Source organism: Halyomorpha halys, unplaced genomic scaffold (genome assembly GCF_000696795.3).
Source record: "Halyomorpha halys isolate HHAL.00 unplaced genomic scaffold, Hhal_1.1 Scaffold436.1, whole genome shotgun sequence".
Classification (NCBI taxonomy): Eukaryota; Metazoa; Arthropoda; class Insecta; order Hemiptera; family Pentatomidae; genus Halyomorpha; species Halyomorpha halys.
Window position 1 is genome coordinate 241,727 of NW_027107600.1, and position 18,757 is coordinate 260,483.

Below are 18,757 nucleotides of genomic sequence, written 5' to 3' on the forward strand. Positions count from 1 at the left end.
CCTATTTGAAAAAATAGGACCCATCTATAATCACCATCGAATGAGCAGTATGGCATTGCATAAAGTACAAATATGGGTTTCTATATATTAAATATTGTGCAACAACACTGTACTGTTTAAACATTTCGACCCAGCCATTCATCTAAAAACATTTGTTTTGTTTTTTCCATTTTACTGAGACTATTCAAAAGCTATCAAAAACAAATATCCCATAAAAATCAGAATTATTTCATCTCCATTTTCCTAGAAGCATAATAATAAAATGTATTGAACTGAAAAATATTTTATTTTGTATGTCAGGCATGATTTAAAGTTCGGCTTTAGTCCTATAAATATTTTATTTCAGCTGAGAACACGAAAGGGCTATCTGAAATGGAAGGAATTTTTCATATGAATGCGACATCGTACGTGATGCAGTCAAGCGTTTCTCTTTTATATCCTTACAAAACTGTTGTTTACATCATCTTCACTTATCAACTCAGCAGTTCATTTTTTCCTATAAAATATTTTTTTCTAGCATTGATTTATAACTTTCTATTAAATATATAAATAGATACGTATAGATAACTTATAAACATATGATAATAATATATAATGATATAATAAACAGTGATCATGCAGTCGTAAAAGAATCACATGAAACATACAATTTTTTTTTTAACCTAGTCTTATTCAAGTTATTCAAAAAAGATATTTTTTTATCAATTAAAAAAGTATCCTTGATAAAATCCTTTGAAATGGTAAATAACAGCAATGTTTCCATAATATTATGTTCTTTGTATTTTCTAGACTAATAGTTTTATTTTATTTTATTTTTTTATCTATTAAAATTATTCAAGAGCCCCTTGTCCATCTGAAATGGCTTCTAGTCACTTTTTTTTTTAGTTATATTAATTAAAACTCCCTACCCTGTAGGGGAATTGATTGCTTCTAAATCATAAAAATAAAATCGCAGAGAGAACTGATGCCAATGCAGAAATGTCCAGTTTTAAAAATGCTTTTAACTAGAAATAGATCAAACGGTTGGGAAACGGTTGGGTAAGTGCATCGTGACCTGTGGAGACTTTGAAGTAGAATTTTATTATGAATATTTTATAAAATAATTGTTGAAACGTTTTGAACATGGTAGCACATATACTGTTTCTTAGTTATAAAAAATCTATTGTTATATGAATATTTACTTTTCTGTTATCAGTAAATTATAAGCAGGTTCTTTACTCCCATGTAGGTAGTTATTATGGAATACATATTAAGGTGAAATATTCCTATTGTGAATAATTTTGAAGCTGAGTTTTCAACGGAAATTTAAGTTAAGGATTCTTCGAGTCTATATAAGTAAGTGTATCTAAATGGTCAATCTAGCCAAAAAACAAAAAATTGTCTGAAATTTGAGAAAAATTAATATCTATCATATAAATAAATTAAATTTATAAAATAAATGTTCCATTTTTTCATATTACATAATCAGTTTATTTACATGAATTACACTTTCTTTTAATATCAAAGAGCGATACTTTTATTTTTTTTAAATTTAAATAAGTGAAAAGGGGGAGCGCGGTAGCCACGGGGTAAGGTGCGTGGCTACTAACTCCAAGGACCCAAGTCCGAATCCGGCTTGGCAGAATTTGTTTTCTGTTACACTGTAGCCGTGAGTCAACTCCTGTGGGTTCAGGGCCCTCCTGGGGTCCACCCAGCCTCTTAAAGTAAGGAAAAATCTGGCGGTCGTGCGTGATTCTGACCAAATCACCTCCTTGCACAACCGTTTGTCTAGTAACAGTACATCCTTACAAAGTACTGAACCTCTGACCCCTCATGGGTTGTAGCGTTACAAATTTTAATTTTAATAAGTGAAAAAAAAACACTTCAATCAAATATTTTTATGTTAATTCTGTAATAGATATATATTTCTTAATAAATGTTCTGAATTTATTTGAATAAATTTCTAAAATGTATTTAAAATAATGGGTTAAGTAATTCTAATAGTTTACTTATTTCTTTTAAAAAATATTTAAACAATTAATGCATATATTTTCATAAAAATCATTTTGTAACCTATTAAAGCAATAGATTCATGGTCGTTCTAATGAATGAAATCACTGTATTCTATACTTTCCGCCTACTGAGAGATCAACTCATTTGCAATTCTCATACACATCATTTAAATCGCTTCATTTACATATGTGTAAATAAAATTCAGATTCAGGGACAGCGTTTATCAATATCAGAAGGATATTAATATAATGGTTTTGTTTCAATATATTACTTCGTATATTTTATATGAATATATCTTTGTGACAGGAAAAATATATTTTATGAAATTCTTGTTTAAATGTAGAGAAATGTTTAAACCGTGTTTAAGTTATATATCCATTTAATCTCCCCTCATATTCAAGTTTTCGTCAGCGACCTTTTGTATATGGGAGACACGTTCTCTTCGCTTAGGCACATCTTAAGATAAAAGCTCCCTGCTAAATACTTATGGCATACAATGGTAGAATGGAAAGTCTTAAACGTGACAATCGACAATGGCGTATAATTTCCCTGTTTCACCTCGGGCCAAGCGACACAATAAAATGTTCCGAATAATGCGGAAGTCATCTCAAGGCATTATACAGTGCTGTATCTTCTCGAAGCATTTATTATTAAATATCTTAAGCACGGAGATGGTAAAAATATTGAATAATTGACTATACTCAACCTTTATTATTCACAATAGGGGGGAAAAATTAAATTATTGCACTCCAATTTTTGATTACTTTAACCAAAAACGGCCGTTTTGAAACGTCATAAAAAATAATTTTTCATTTGTAGCTCCATAACCTTTTAAAATTTCTAATAACACTAAAAAACATAATAGTACATTATTTAAAGTAGAATAAATTTACTGAAATATCAGCTTCAATAGAGCTCTTAACGTTCAATAGTTATCGAAATAAAGTTTTTCAAAAATCAACATTTTATTTCAATTACCAAAAAATCAATATTTTGTTTCTATAGAAACTAATACTATTACGAACAACATACAGACTTCTAATTAACTCTCGATTGAAAAGTAGCAGTTCCCATAATATTGGAAAAATCTATATCATATGATCTGATTTGGGATAGAAAGTACATTTGAAACCTTGATATGAAACAGAAAGAAGTTACGACTACAAAACTTAATTTACAAGAACAACTTTAAGAAGCCCTAGCAAAATCAGGTCCAAACGAGGGGGGGGGGGAAGGGAGATTCTAGTTTTTTCCCCTCAATGTAATCATTGATAAGTAGCTCCCTGTTACTTCCAGTAGTTTCCCTTTGCGGTTTTCTTCCTCTTAATTTTTTTTTAAAGGACGACATGCATTTATTTTTTTTTGTTAACGTCCATAGGAATTTCAAAGAGAGTTTCGCTTATTATGTGAGGATTGGAAAGTTTGAACATAATGTCTATAGCCCATCTACTTTGATATTTTTTTAAAGTGAAATGTGAACCTCTGAAAATTCTTAATTTTTTTCCATAAATAAAAAAAATCCTAAATTTCTTGAAACTTTTACTAGAGTAATATTTATATTGAAAAATGTAATAATTAATCTGGTATAGATAATTTATATTTAAGACTTTAAATACACAGAATCAATTTAATTTTTATTATGAAAGGAATATATTTCAAACTATTTATAGTAAAACTTGTTAATGATTAGGTTTTAATAAATAATTTTTATTAGAGTTTATATTAATCTTAAAATGTGTATACCAGTATTAAGAATAAAATATTTAGTAAAACTTGATGTTAATAATTAGTTTTTAATAAATCATTTTTACTAGTGCGTAATTTCGGTGGCTAAAATGAGATTAATCTTAAATTGTGAAAATAGGTTTTATATATAAAATGTATACATTCTTTATACGAGGAAAAGATGGTTGGGGGTGCGGTCAAAATAAAACACAAATAAGTTGATGTTACTTATTTAATCGTGCCAACGCTTCAATATATACAATTAATTGTATATATTTTTAATGTACATCACACCAATGAGAATATATCGATGGTTGATTTTTAAATTTTTTAGGTGTTTTAAAAAACTGTTTGAAAATTTATTAGGTATCATAAAATGTAGTATAGGTTGTTTAAAAATTATCTGTACAAAAGCCCAATTTTTTTAATCCCGTTTTTCTTAAGACTATGATTTTCTATTTAATTTTCTTTATAAAGTAAATATGGATAAATTATATTGAATGATAAAAAATCACCTATACATTTTAGTGTACATAGATGGAAAACAAATAATATTGCCTGAATAAAGAAACAAAAGTAAGTTTGGCAATTTTACTTAGCTAAGGAAAGCGTATCCAATTGTTCCCTCGGCCATATTTCCTAAACCGAAAACTTCTCAAGGCTTCATTGAAATTTATCGATTCCCATTCTTCCAATGGCTTGTTTAAGGGCTCTGAACCCTCAGTACGAAACGACCCATGGTAATGATGCAAAACGTTGATAAATTAGCGATTCGAAAAAAAAAATCTCGGCGCCGCTTAGTCAGTAAAAACGACCTTAATCTTAATTTATCTGTTTAACGAGGGTCTAACAACTGGAAAGCAATTACTGAACATGCTTCGGCTGAGTTATTTCAGCGATGTGACAGGTTTGTGGGTGTCTAAAGGAGGAATGTGAACTAGAATGTATCGTATATTGATATCAATTTACAATTTATGATATTCAAAAGTGATAACTTTCTATGAATGATAATTTTTGATTATCATATAATTATGCAACGGAGCGCGAAAATTGTTATATTTATAATTATACAAGATCATGATGACGTATATCTAAGCCTTTGGTGACACGATAAAGAGTGGTGGAACTGAAGAGTTCCGGCATGGGAGTAACCGTACTTCATCCTAATCACACTATTACTTCAATAACAGTTACTTGGTAAAACCGTTTTACAGAATAACTTATTTCCATCACAAATTCGAGTTTTTTTTCTATAGTGAAGTCATTGTCACGATATGTAATTTAACCTACACATACAACTTTTATTAAAATAACTATTCTGTTATTAAATAAATCAACTATTCTTGAGATTTATATATGATATTTTAATTTGATTCATTTTCGATAATTTATTATTACTATTTTAAAATCAGGTGTGCATTGAATTCAATCATACAAATGCCCGAATTTATAATTTCGTCAAATTTAACCATCCATTTCTAAACTATACCATTTTTCCATTATAAAAATAGTAATTTAGAAAAAAAATTACCTTATAATTTTTTTTTTCTGAAAAATAGTATTTAGAATATAATGATCGAAATAATAAGCAGTGTAATTCCATGGCTTTCCTAATTTTATTATATTGATTTAATACTTTCTTTATAGATATAATATTTGTAAACTATTTAATTTTTTTTTTTTTTGTTATTGTTATTATTTCATTTTTCCCTTTAATTTTGGTTGTATATATGATCCGAACGAATACATTAGTGGCAGTTTGTATTATAATCAATTAAAAAAAAAAAATTTTAACTTATGAAAGTGTTATTTAACAAATATTTAGACCTGAAAAAATGCTCAATTTTTAATTAATGAAAACTACCACAATTTAAAGTTAATAAAAATTAAACGAGATTGTGGTTGCAATTTGAATGTTTGAGTGTTTTTAATAGTCTTATAAGTAAAAATATCTTTTTTTTAGGAAGTGTCCACATATCATCCGCTCACGTCTTTATCATTATTATACATCATTTAATAAAGGATAATATTGATCAATAATTAACATTCATTTATTAATGTAGAAAATATCGTTATAGGACTGTTTTATTTTTTAGTAGTAATATAAACTCTACTATACATAATATAAGCCTTATTATAGTTTATATATATTTTAGTTATATATTTTTTCTTAAAATAATATTAATTTCAACACCTGATGCAAAAAAAAGTTGGCATGTAGTATCTTACATTATGGTAGATTATGTAAATAATTACATACTTAGTGTTTTCTTGTTCCCCAGAAAAAACGAGAACAGATGAATTGTAAAAAAAAAAAAAATAAACGATAAAACTCCTCAAAAACGATATTTTACCCTTTACTACCAAAAGAAATGAGTGGAAAAAGTGGACTCACCAAAAAACAAGTAATTAGTCCCTTTAAAGAAGGCTGTAAATATTTCCGAAGGACATATATGAACAATTTTTCAGGATTGGAAACACCCCCTCCCTCGTCCTCAGCAGGGTTATGAGGGCGTAAAGTTTTTCTTCCTTAGCTTGGGTTCGGTCGTAAATCCTTCCCTAGTGGGAACCAGAAGGGAACACTGCCTAAAAATATTTTAATTCCAGAACCCCTGGCCAAGCGTGCAACAGACAAGCCGGGGTACGTGACAAAGCCACTGCCACTAGCATTAACACCGGTGAGCACACAGCGCTGCAACCAGTGCCTTCTGTATAATACAATTCTACCATAGCTTTTTTTTTCTTTTCTTTTTTTTCGTTTCGTTAATGGTTGTTTTATTGTCGGAGCCGTAGTTCAACAAATTCAGAAATTTCGAAGATTATTACGATTATGATTGTAGAATCAAAAGTTGTTTTGTTGGTCGTTATATACATATAGATATATATATTTAATAATAACTTATATACAATGAGAATTTAATGATAAATATATATAATGAGAATTTAATGATAACGAAATTAAATTTAATTATGCTAGCCTCTGTAGCTATGTGTAATGTTGGCCACACATTAAACTATTGAAATAAATAATCCCTCCAATTTATGTATATATATACGCATACCTTTAAAAAAAAAAAAATCAAAATCAGAGTGGTGTTAGTAAAAACACAACGTATCAGTGTTAATGTTTTAGTGTTCTGTGCAGGTCGCCATGGAAACTCATTCTCGCTTTGTCTATCGTTTATATATACCTAACCATATCCGTAATTTTATTCTGTATTGACTAAAAACCTTTGTTATCTGAAGGTTGTACTTATTGCAATGGTGATTAAATTCCCTATTTAAAAGAAAATGTAAAAATCAGAACTTCCTTAGGAGAGATACAACTCGTAGAACATATCCAAATTTTAATTTTTGCTCATTTAATCTATTCAAATTTAGTAATATCGAATAATTGCTGGGTTAGTAAGCATATTAAGGAATGAGATTTAAAATTGATCAACTAAATTATGTTTATTAAAAAAAAAAAGTTATTTATTTATAAGGATATGATAATAATTTATATCTGAATTTCTAATGCACTATCCCATAATTCAAATGAGTATAATACTTGTCACATTTCTATTTTAATTGATGTGGATTCCAAAAACGGTGCTGCCAAATAGGACTACAAAACATAACAATTATTATAATTAGCCAGACCCTAATAGTAATTCAGATTGCATAATCATACGGGCTCTGAATTAGTAAACAGAAACCGGCAGGGTATAGCACCTATCATTTCCATAATCCGTTCATGTATACGTGACATTGAATATACATAATTATAGGATGAATAAAATAAATTAGTCTGGACTGTCCATACAATACGGAGGGGCCTTGGGTAGTAGTAGAGATTATATAGGGTCAACAAATACATAAATATTTCATCTCATAAGATTTAGTGTGGATTAATGGGCTATCGGAAGAATATTAGTTCACGGTATGTGATATAGTAGGAAGATGGTACGGGTTGCGGTAAAGTAAGGTACAAAAATAGAAGAAATTACGAATTAAGAAATATTTTAGTAGAAAAATAGTATTTTTTTTTTTAGGATTGAGCCCTGATGAAGCTCTGCAAAGTGGGGCGAAACGTCGGTTACCAATAAATATTTTTTTTCTGCTATTTTTTGTACATTTTTTAACCGCCATTCGCACAATCTTCCCACAATTTTAAAGGCTAATTCAACTGAGAATGTGCTCAGTGGTGGTTAGATTGATGAGTTACTTACATTAAAAAATATAGTTATTAAATTCCTTTGTAATATGAAGGACGGGGCTCTCGTTTATAAGTTTAATTTGTTGTAAAAAAAAAAGTTTAAATAATCAATTAACAGAAAGATTTTTTTTCCAAAAGTAAAAAAGAAAAAAAAAGCTATTTAATGTTAACCAACGTATTTTACTAAAATAAGTTTGATCCTTTACATATACTATATCAATTCCCAATAGGGTATATTATTGTATCAATCATCTGTATATTATGTTAAATATTCCATTTCTATTTCTACTCAATATACTAGTTAAACATAAGTTGTTTTTTTTTATATATGATATGGAATAAACAGCTCTTTCATTTAATTTTCCATGTCTTGGCCTTGGACTGATAAGCTAGGTTCTATTGTATTTTTAAAAATATTTATATACTTGTCAAGATATAAATACAAAATTAATTACAAGATAAATGATGCATCTTAATCTTCTGTTTTTTTTCGTTTTTTTTTGATCGGTGATTTGAAGGTTGGTCGAAGAAAAGAATGGACTGTCCCCCGCATTCTTCCAGCGGCGAGGAAGGACTCAAAAGAAAGATTTGAAAGGGAAGTTAAGGACGACTCGAGTTTTTACCAAGACGACAGTATGAATAGTTTGAATTGAATCGTATCTGGAAATGAGTTTTTAAAATTTCAAATCTGGCAGATGACTGGCCACTAAGAAAAGTGGTCGCCTTATGAAAGGGCCCATTCATCACGCTAATGTCATACTTAGGCGGAGAGCTGCTATTCAGGTGCTGCAGGTCTAGGAAGATCGCTTTATTACCCAGAGGCCGCATTTATTTTAAGGCACGGTGTATAATATTAATGGAATCCGGCGATGGGGGAAGACTACAAGCGGTCACAAAACCTCTTGGCAAGCATATTCATGCCAATGTATAGTAGAAAGTGCGTGCTAGCGGATAGAGATAATATCATCATTAAAGACCGGATTTTTCTGCAGTAAAAAACCCAAAATGTCCTCAATAGTGCTGTAAAAACCTAAAATGTGTATAAAACATCTAAATCCTGCAATAATCATCTTCATTGTATAATTTATAATATTAATTTATGTATAATATTACTTTACATACATTATTTAAATCAAATTAAACCCACTAAATGTTCTCTGCATTTATACAGCCATACATAAAAAAGTAAATCACGCTGATTAAAAACCTAAAACTTTGTCTATAATTGAAGAGTTACAAGGAAGTTTTTTTTTTCCATTAGAAGTCAATTACTTATTTTATTAAATCTATAAATGTCATTATTTTTGTTATTAACTTTTCTTTTTCTCTCTTCTTAAGAATTATTATTTTTATATATTTATTTTATTTTATTGTTTTTATCTCTCTCTATACATATATTTTTTATTTTTCATAACAATTGTTCAATATTTATAGCGTTGTAAATAGTTAAGGGTGTCTTGCACGAGGCTTCCATAATCAACCTTACCATAATTAATTAATACTTTCCCATAATCAATTGTTAAAGATAACAAAAAATGGAACTAAAATAAAATGTTATACTAGTCATGTAAAGCCCACCAGGCCGATCTGGAATTAAATAAAAATATATATTTAAAAAAATGCGAGGAAGCTAATTTTGTACTAAATGATTTTATATAGCTATAATAAAGACACAAATAAAATTTTTCAACTTCTTAAAACAATCTCAATGATAAGTTTTTTGAAAAATATTCATATGCTATTTTTATTTCTGTGAATCAAAAAATACGTCGATGTTTAAAAAGAAAAAAGTTATCGATACATGGGGTCTGAAAACATGCAGCTCTTCCATCTCTAACCGTGGACGTGTGGGCACGGCTCCGTACCTAACGGAAAAAATACCGGAAATCGAAACCATGGAGACGCAAACCAACACCACAGGTGCCTCCCTTGATTATTGATGTTTTCATTATTGAACGTTGAGTGCAAGCATTTTAAAATTACTGTAAAAAATATAAACGAAGGAGTGTTATCCAAATGTTTAAATATATTTACATTTTTCTGATTTATATTGCATATTTTCATCCATAAAGGCTAACAAATTTTTAAAAAAAACTTAATGCCAAAAAAATTCAGAAAATTTCTTAGGATGGAACATATTGATTAATTTTATTTAGCAAGCGAAACGTTGGCTCACATTAAATAATAGTTAATTACGATTTTTTTTTTTTTAACGCACCCGTACTATCTTACTTTTATTTATTAAACACGGTCAGTAAACAATCTTCCAAAAAAAATGAATGTGAATCTATAAAGAACTTTCGGAGATCTTGCATAAATAACAAACGAATACTATTTTATTTATATTTGTTGAGAGAGAGAACAGAAAATAATCGTGACTCAGCCCTTAACTGCTGATTTTCTTCTATAATCGGTGATGAACATCTGTGACTCATCTTATGAAGTGAAAGAAAGCTAACAGAAGATATTGGTCTATAAAAAATACATAAAAAGTATTTATGAGTTATTAGCTATTTCTTTTTTTTTTTTTTATGAATTGATTTTCTTATTATTCATAACTGGTATATAATCCTCTTTGTATGTGTTTTTTTCGGAATGAGTTGTACAACCCTGGAGATTGAGAGACGCAGAATACTAGACGCGGCGGACCTCGGCCTGGTCATTAAATATCGGAGCTTTATGAGGTGGCCATTAGCGTTGGGTCCGCCTTAATGTGGCGTTCCATCTGGAACGAGGCGACAAGGAGTTCACTGGAAGGAAAAAAGGGAAAAAGAAATATAAATGTGTGTCCTGATGAAGTCTGTTGAACTTTGATCTTAGGAGGCCGCGAAGAATGCAGAGCACTCCGGTAGTTCTTTACTGCTGCGGTCGTGTATCGGCTAGCTCCTAGTCGTTATTGCCTGGGATCTTTGACCTACCAACTCCTACTACACTCTAAGAAACCGGCTTTTATAACAAATACATTATGTTTAACGCTAATAATTGACTTAATATATTCTTTTCTTCCCAGAATATTCTTTATTAATAAAAATTAGGTGCGCGCATCACAACTTTCAGTTACTATAATTCGTACTTCAGGGTTTAATAAATTTATATATATATATATTTTTTAAAGAGAGCCATCTCGGCTGTCATCTTTTAATTACTATCATATTTTCTATTATTTATCCACTATGTATTATTTTTAACTATAAAAACTGGTTATTTATTTTGAATAAGCAAATTTTAAAGGTACTTAAGAGCATTTTTTTTTTCTTTAAAAAATCGTTGTTTAAGTACTATTAGGATATTTCAATGAGGACAATACCTATCTGTTATTAGAGACCACTTAATCGTACATTTATTTACCGAGTTTAATCAAAATCATTCCGGCCTTTTTTTTAAAGAAAATCGTATAAGAGTGTAAAATCTATTTCCTAAAGTGGTACATCAGGTCGGTCGATTTTAACAAAAAAGTCGCCCAGTCGTATAACCGCCTTAAATATGTAATTTAAATTTCGTACAACTTTTAGTTTTTGAGTAAGGCTGTTTACGCACACACATACCCAAACCTTACTATATATTCCATTTATGCATAAGTGAAAGTAAAAATATGAACCACATAATGTGTTAAAAAAAGTAAATAAAGCAACATTACAGAATGTATGTTGGTGTAGTTCTTACAAATTTTTATACAAAACATACAGGTCATTAACACCCAATTGAATTTGTTTTATTATAGTTATGAAATTTATTTATTTTTTAACATTTATATTTCTTTAGTTTATATTATATTTAGCTTATGCTGATGGAAATTTTTTCCCTTCTTTGCAGAGTGCTATGTCCAGCGGTTCGGCAGGAGTCTATAAAGCAACTGGGGGCAGAGCATCATGGAAAAGTGTTACAGTACTGGTACCAGGCAACTGGCCAGACTCTTGTGTCCCAGCCCACTCCACAGTTCCAGCACAGGGTGAAAAACCAGATATCAGAGTGGCACTTTCTCACCCCGTCTTTAGGGACATGCCATGGACCCAACAATCTAAGCCTTGTGGACACCAGGGGGATTTCATCTACCTGAGTTACCGTTTGCTCATAGATCAGCATCATCATGATATAGGTAAATACAAATTATCTTATAGTTCTCTAATAACCTTAAAATTTGAGTATAAGATTTTCAATAAAATGTGAAATAGTTTTTCAATGCCAGAATCAATAACTTTTTTTCACTTACATATAAGTGGTGCACCTCACCTGTACAATGAAGACAGCCTATTTGGTTTCTAGATCTTCTATCCTTTCTGGAAAAAATAAAATTGATAGAATTCAAGGCACCATTCAGAATATTCTTTTGTAATATTATTTTACATAATAATGAAAACTAAGCAAATCTTTATTAATTCATTTTATTATGATTTTTTTTTTTCAATTTGATATTATCGGTTAATTTTGTATTAATGTGATTATTTTTTTTTTTTATAGGAAGAGTATTGGTACGAGAATGGGCGAAGTACAGATATGGAGTGTTTGATGAAGTAGGATACGTAGATGACTCAGTATACCCTACTTGTTATCACTCTGATCTTAAGGATGACTATCAAGTTAATGGATGCTCTGATAAGGATATCAGCGAAAATGGGTAAGATAAATTTATTCATCTTATAGATTTATATGAGGGCGGAGGGAGTGCAGTAATAATGAATGCAAATTAGTGAAACTTATTTTTATGTTCTTTATTCCTCCACTCACCACACTCCTCCCCAAATTGAATTTACAATCAACAATAAACACATTATTATAAATATTTTACTGTTATTTATCAAATATATATTTTTCAGGATGTGCTCGAATGGAGTTTTGAATATAAGTTCTCTGGTACACCCTGAAGCAAAGACATCATTGCTTTTTACTGATTCACATGGAGTAGACATGTTTTGTGATGCCACTAGTCATGACCGCTTTGCTCCTACCAAACATAATAATTTGTGCAGAAGAAAAAGTGCAATGCAAATCATAAATGAACATCCCGATTTCAGCAATGGGTATGTTATGAACATAAATATATTCCATTACCACGCTTATGAGTGTAAAGCTTAAATAAAAACATTTCCCATATTAGTTATGAAAATCTTCATATTATTTTTTTTTCCAGATCTACTTTAACTAATGAACCAATTAACACAACACCAACAATTATTTACAAAAGAGAAAGTCTCACTCGCTATGTACTAGTAATTGAAGACACAAAGGACATGATAGTTAGGGTAAGTTTCGATTAAATTATTCATAAATATATGATTTCATAACATACTTAATAGTAGTTTGTAGTAACAAGCAATAAAAGTTTACAATAAGAGAATATATAGAATCCAATTTTTATCGACAGGAATCGTGGTCCTATTTGCGCTTGGCCGTCAGAAAGTGGGTAGTGGTTCAGCTACAGGGACAAGTGGAAGTGGCACTAATTTCAGCAAATGAAACCAAAGCAACACTCCTACAAAGTTTAACACCTTTACACAACACTGCTTCAAGAGATCTACTGGCTTCAAATGTTCCATACACACCTGGTGATTCAAGAGCTGCCTGCTTACACTGTGGCATGAACTTAGCATATCAGGTATGAATCAAGGATTTAAGTCTTTTTTAAAACCAATATCATAATCTTTTCCAGCATGAAATTTTGTGTAAATTGATATCTCACAATTTTTTTTTTTTTTTTTAAATTCAAGATGCATTTTACAGGCCTAGACTTTTAGTATTTCCAAAAGAACCAGCAACGAATGATAAAATTCAAACCCATTCTTTGTGTGAATTAGTTCCACCAAACCCCTATTTTTACTTAATGTCTTCTCCTCTACTATTGCCTTAAATAATTGATAAAATGTATTGTTTTTTTTTAAATGGATTGTATCAATTTATAATGAATTTTTTTTAGTTATTGCAAGAGCGGGCACAACTAAATGGTCCAGCTAACTCTGTGATTGTTGTCATTGCACCAGGGACGTCAGACCATGTTCCAGAACTAAATGAAATCATTCCCAAATTAAAAGCTTCTCACATTAGAGTAGCGACTGTCACATATCCTGTCCGAGTCAGACCCAAAACACTCGACTGGTTGGCTGAAGCGACTGAAGGAATTTCATTTACTGTCATGGAGACAAAATATAATATGCACACATCATTTATATCAACTTACTTCAAGTTGACTAATGTTATGTGGGCGATTCAACAAGCTTTCTACCAAGGAGACAAAGCTGATCTTCCAATAGAAGTAATTATTTCATTAAACGATTGATCAGCATTGTATTAAAAAATCAAATATTGAGAAAATATTAATATATTTTTTTTTTTTTAGATACATCGAAAAGAAATTGTCGATAATGGACAGGCATCAGTTGTTGGTAGTTTTGTTCTTGATGATTGGTTAGGAGAACCAGCAAAGTTTACTGTATTAGCTCATAATACTGAAAATCCATTAATACGCAGTATCACACTCGTAAGTCCTTCACACAGAGTGTACTCGACCAGATCTGATGCTCTCCTTTCTTTGAAATTGCTGACAGTTCCAGCTAACATCAATGAGGTAAGTCATTAAACAACCATCTAAATTAATTTTAAAAGTTAGTTAATTTTAAATTTAATCATGATTAATTTAAAAACATTATTTATTACAGACAGGAACTTGGACCTATACAATCGAAAGGTTCCCTGGATCTCCTCAACCACATTACGTTCAAGTCATGGCTACTCCTAGATCAGTCAGTGCTCCAGTTGTTCATGCCAGACTGTACACGGCTCGTACACAAGATGATCTGATTCTTTACACAGAGGTAAGTAAACATTAATATAACATAAGTGAAATTATGTTAAATATCCAATATTCAAATATTATTTATAATTTAACATTATGCATATTAAATTATTCATTTCTATTTCAGGTAAAACGAGGAGATTATCCTGTTCTTGGAGCTAAAGTTGAAGTTTCTGTTTCTAAACAAGGAATTAACGGATCACTGCACAGAGAAAGATTCGAATTGATGGATACTGGAAGTGGAGGTAAATTAAACTTGATAAAATAAACTTACTTATAACTTTAGTTCATTTTCTGTACTGTTGAAACAATATTTAAAAAAAACAAAAAACAGTATTTTAAAAGTATTAATTGTTTTTTTATTTTATCTGAAAAAGTAAAAAAAAGTAATGAGTTTAATACCAATAGTTTGTATTTTATTTTCTGTAACAAAACTTGAGCTTTAATGCTTTAAATGAGCAAATATATGCTTTAAAAAAATTAAGAAGCAAAAAGTTTGAAATAAAAAAAGACTAGTTTAACTAATGGCTAAATTAAAATATTTTAAGTTATTTATGAAACCACTTTATTCTGCAGATCCTGATCTTATGAAAGGTGATGGAGTTTACACTCGCTATTTTAGTGCATCAATGGGAGGTACAGGAGATTATACATTCGAAGTAACAGTGACTGATAATGGAAATACGGCATACACTTGGCAGTATGGCCACCAGTATGAGGGACCATTAATAACAAGTGAGTTTCATAGATATTGTAACATATTAGCAGATCATTAAATTATAGGGTCAAAAGATTGACATTTGATGAGAATTTTTAAGTATAATCATTTTTCACGTATATATCAAATTAAACAAAATAATACTGAGTTTTTTAAATTTTAATAATACAAGATTTTTTATGCCTCAGAAATATTCGTCATAAATATCATACGACAGTCAATAATTTTTTGATTTAGAATGAAAAGGATGGTTATATAATTAATTACTGCAAGCAATATATCAGTATTATTCTTCACAAATATCTTTTTCAGAAAAAGTTAAGAGAAATGATATTCCATAATTAATTATTTAAAAAAATATATCTAAAACAAATAATAGGGGTAAACTGAGATGAATGTGATTAAAAAAGTTAAATTTGCATGGTTTATTTAAACATTAAAGTATATTTTTTTTACATTACACATAATTTATTTTCCTTTACCACTCAACTAAAACCAAGCAATGTTTCTAGGAGTTCCTTGCTGTGGAAGTAGCATGCCTGCTCCAACTGTAGAACCACTTTCTCCGTTCCAGCGAATATTACCGCCACTAACCATCCACGTGATTAAATCTGATGCTGTATCAGGACAAGTAGGAGATCTTCGATCAGTCATTTACGCACCTGACCTCAAGGCAAGATTGGTTTGGACTGCACCAGACATGGGGGGCAAACCAGTTACTAAATACGAATTACGATATGCAAGAAGTATAAGCGACATTTTGGATAATTTCAATTCTGGAACAGTATGGCCCTATGGAAGCCCTTTTCCACTAGCTCCTGGGTCTGAAACAACATTTACTTTAGATTTTACTAGAAATCCTTCATTATTAGATCAAACACTTTATTTTGCAATTCGTGGATTTTCTGATCTTAGTGATTCGGCTAGGCCAGGTCCTATTTCAAACTGGGTTCGAGTCAATGTCCCATCTCCTCCTCCTCCACCACCTATCTCCACTACAGCTTCAACAATCATTCCTATTTGGCCACCACAGGAAGAGAGTGCTATACCCAATTTAGCTGAGACATTTGAATTGAATCTTGAGATAATTTTACCAGTTATAATTGGTTTGCTGATTTTAGGAATTTTCATAGTTATTTATTGCTATTTTTGTCTACGTAAAAGAGCCAAAAAAGAAGCAAACAATGCAGCACACCCTGAAAAACCTTTAAACGTATCTATCGTTCCGACTGATAATAATAGCAATGGCAATATAAATGGTAATATCAATATTTCTCATCCTGTTCAGACAAACCAATATGACATGAGCCCACAGATGACTAACTTGCCACAGTATGAGGTTCGAGTCGAAGATGATCCAAATAAAAGATACAGTCTAACACCCTATGATGGAGTTATGCAAAATGGAAATTTATCTGGACCAGGAAATTACGGAAATGGCCATCTGACTGGAATCAATGAATATGATAACCGAAATAACACACTTGTTAGAGAGAAGACTTTGAGCCCATACCAATCTTGGACTGCTTCACAGTTGTTACATGAACATGAAAGAAGGCAGAGTCCATACGGGCAGATGGAGGACTACGGCCAATACTACCCTCCACCGGTTCCTCCACTACCTTCATACCAGCAGGACATATATGGTGCAAATACTCATCTTCCTCCGCCGAATCAATTTATGAATTATCAACCTGCCCAAAATCATATTTACAATCCGAGTTTGCAGGGTTCGATGAGCTCAGTCAACAGCAGCGAAAGGAAAAGAAGGAATGTTACAATGGTGTAAAATTCAGATATTAACTATGAGTAGTTTAATGTACATTTGCTTTTTTTCTGTGCTCGCATCAGAGATAAAGTTTTAGGTATTATGTAGTTTTCTCTAATCTGTGTTAAAGTAAATGTGTAATAAAAGGTTAGATTTACCAATAATTGTAAATTTTGTATATTGTTATATATATATTTTTTTTGACTGAGTATGGGCATTGTATTCATAAAGAATTGTATTTTAACTTCATTGTAAATACTTGAACTGTAAATATTTTTTGTTGTAATTGAAATTTTCAATGTTGTGTAATTTTATGTTTAATTTTTAAGTGCCACACATTAATTTCTAGTCATATTTATAATTGTATAAATTTTTTATTTTACTATGAAATTTATTTTTGCATTTGATATTATTTTTTCATCTTCAAATTGAAATATTTTGCTCATGTATGATATTTTGGAACGAAATGTAAATTTTGGAGAGAATGTACCATCCATATATATTAGATCTCATAAATAACTAATTCTTGACTATTTCTTAATGAACGTTTGTCCCAAGAGAATGTACCTTGTTTTAATGAGAATGAATGTAATATGTATATATGATAAGGTTGAAATTTTGTAACAAAGTATAAGTTATAACAAGGTGCACGTTATCACAGTAAAAATTTCTTATGTGTAATGAATAACTTTAATGTATTTCAAATTGACTTTAGCAATTCTGAGAATATTTTTATGTATGATAATTGCATGATGTAAATAAACATCCATGTTTGTTTTTTAAAGAAATTTGTTTTCTGTTTCCTATTCCTTTGTTGTAGAGATTAAAATTATCAGTTTGCTTGATTAGAAAAAAATAAAGAAAAAAAAAGAATCAGAAAATCATATAAGCACTTTTATAACAATATTTTATTTTTATTTTCAAATTCTTGTAAATTAGAGTATTATAGGCAATTGGAAAGAAACTTCATTATTGGAAATTTTCACTTTATAAAAAAATTATAATAATCAGCCAGCAGAAGATTACCCAAAAGTATATTCACTTCAAGCCAAATGGTTCTTTACCAAAAGAATGACATTTTTTCATCAAGCATGCTAAATAAAAATACATTTGATATTTTATTAATACTTTATCACAAAAAAATAAATTCATATGCAGGGAGTCTTAATGACTTCTCAATTTAATACCTAAGCATTAAATAATTTAAATAGAGCCTTCTCGATCATATTGATAATGAATACATAATAAGAAAAGATTTCAATCAATAATTCATTCAACAACCACATTCAATCAGCCTATGCCAATTTAGTACCACAGGAAGTTTATAATAAAAGATAATTGGGAAAAATATTGAGCATATGGGCCATTATTTGGAAAGGTATATTTTTGTGTCCTTTATTCAGATCTCAGTGCATAACAATGATATAATGGGGTTTTTACTTTTTTTTTTTTATTCCTCTAAGAGAAATAAATATTGCCTCTAAGCTCTGCTCTTTCTGTTTTTAATCATGTTTAAAAATCTTTGTTTATCATTAATCTGGGATTTCCTAGAGTGATGTTAAGCTTGTA

At 30.0% G+C, this 18,757-nt stretch overlaps 1 protein-coding gene across 1 annotated transcript in view; it reads left to right on the top strand.

Annotated features, from left to right (window-relative positions):
• The window catches only part of LOC106682718 (calcium-activated chloride channel regulator 1), a 102,058-nt gene extending 84,707 nt beyond the window's left edge, over positions 1-17,351 (top strand). The window contains exons 2-12 of the mRNA XM_014423730.3: positions 11,729-12,011; positions 12,374-12,530; positions 12,730-12,933; positions 13,044-13,155; positions 13,278-13,508; positions 13,827-14,162; positions 14,247-14,474; positions 14,566-14,721; positions 14,830-14,947; positions 15,279-15,437; positions 15,933-17,351. Coding sequence (XP_014279216.1) covers positions 11,729-12,011; positions 12,374-12,530; positions 12,730-12,933; positions 13,044-13,155; positions 13,278-13,508; positions 13,827-14,162; positions 14,247-14,474; positions 14,566-14,721; positions 14,830-14,947; positions 15,279-15,437; positions 15,933-17,209 — 3,261 coding nt within the window. The 3' untranslated portion in view covers positions 17,210-17,351. The remainder of the gene's footprint in view (positions 1-11,728; positions 12,012-12,373; positions 12,531-12,729; positions 12,934-13,043; positions 13,156-13,277; positions 13,509-13,826; positions 14,163-14,246; positions 14,475-14,565; positions 14,722-14,829; positions 14,948-15,278; positions 15,438-15,932) is intronic.
• Positions 17,352-18,757: the final 1,406 nt, after the last annotated feature.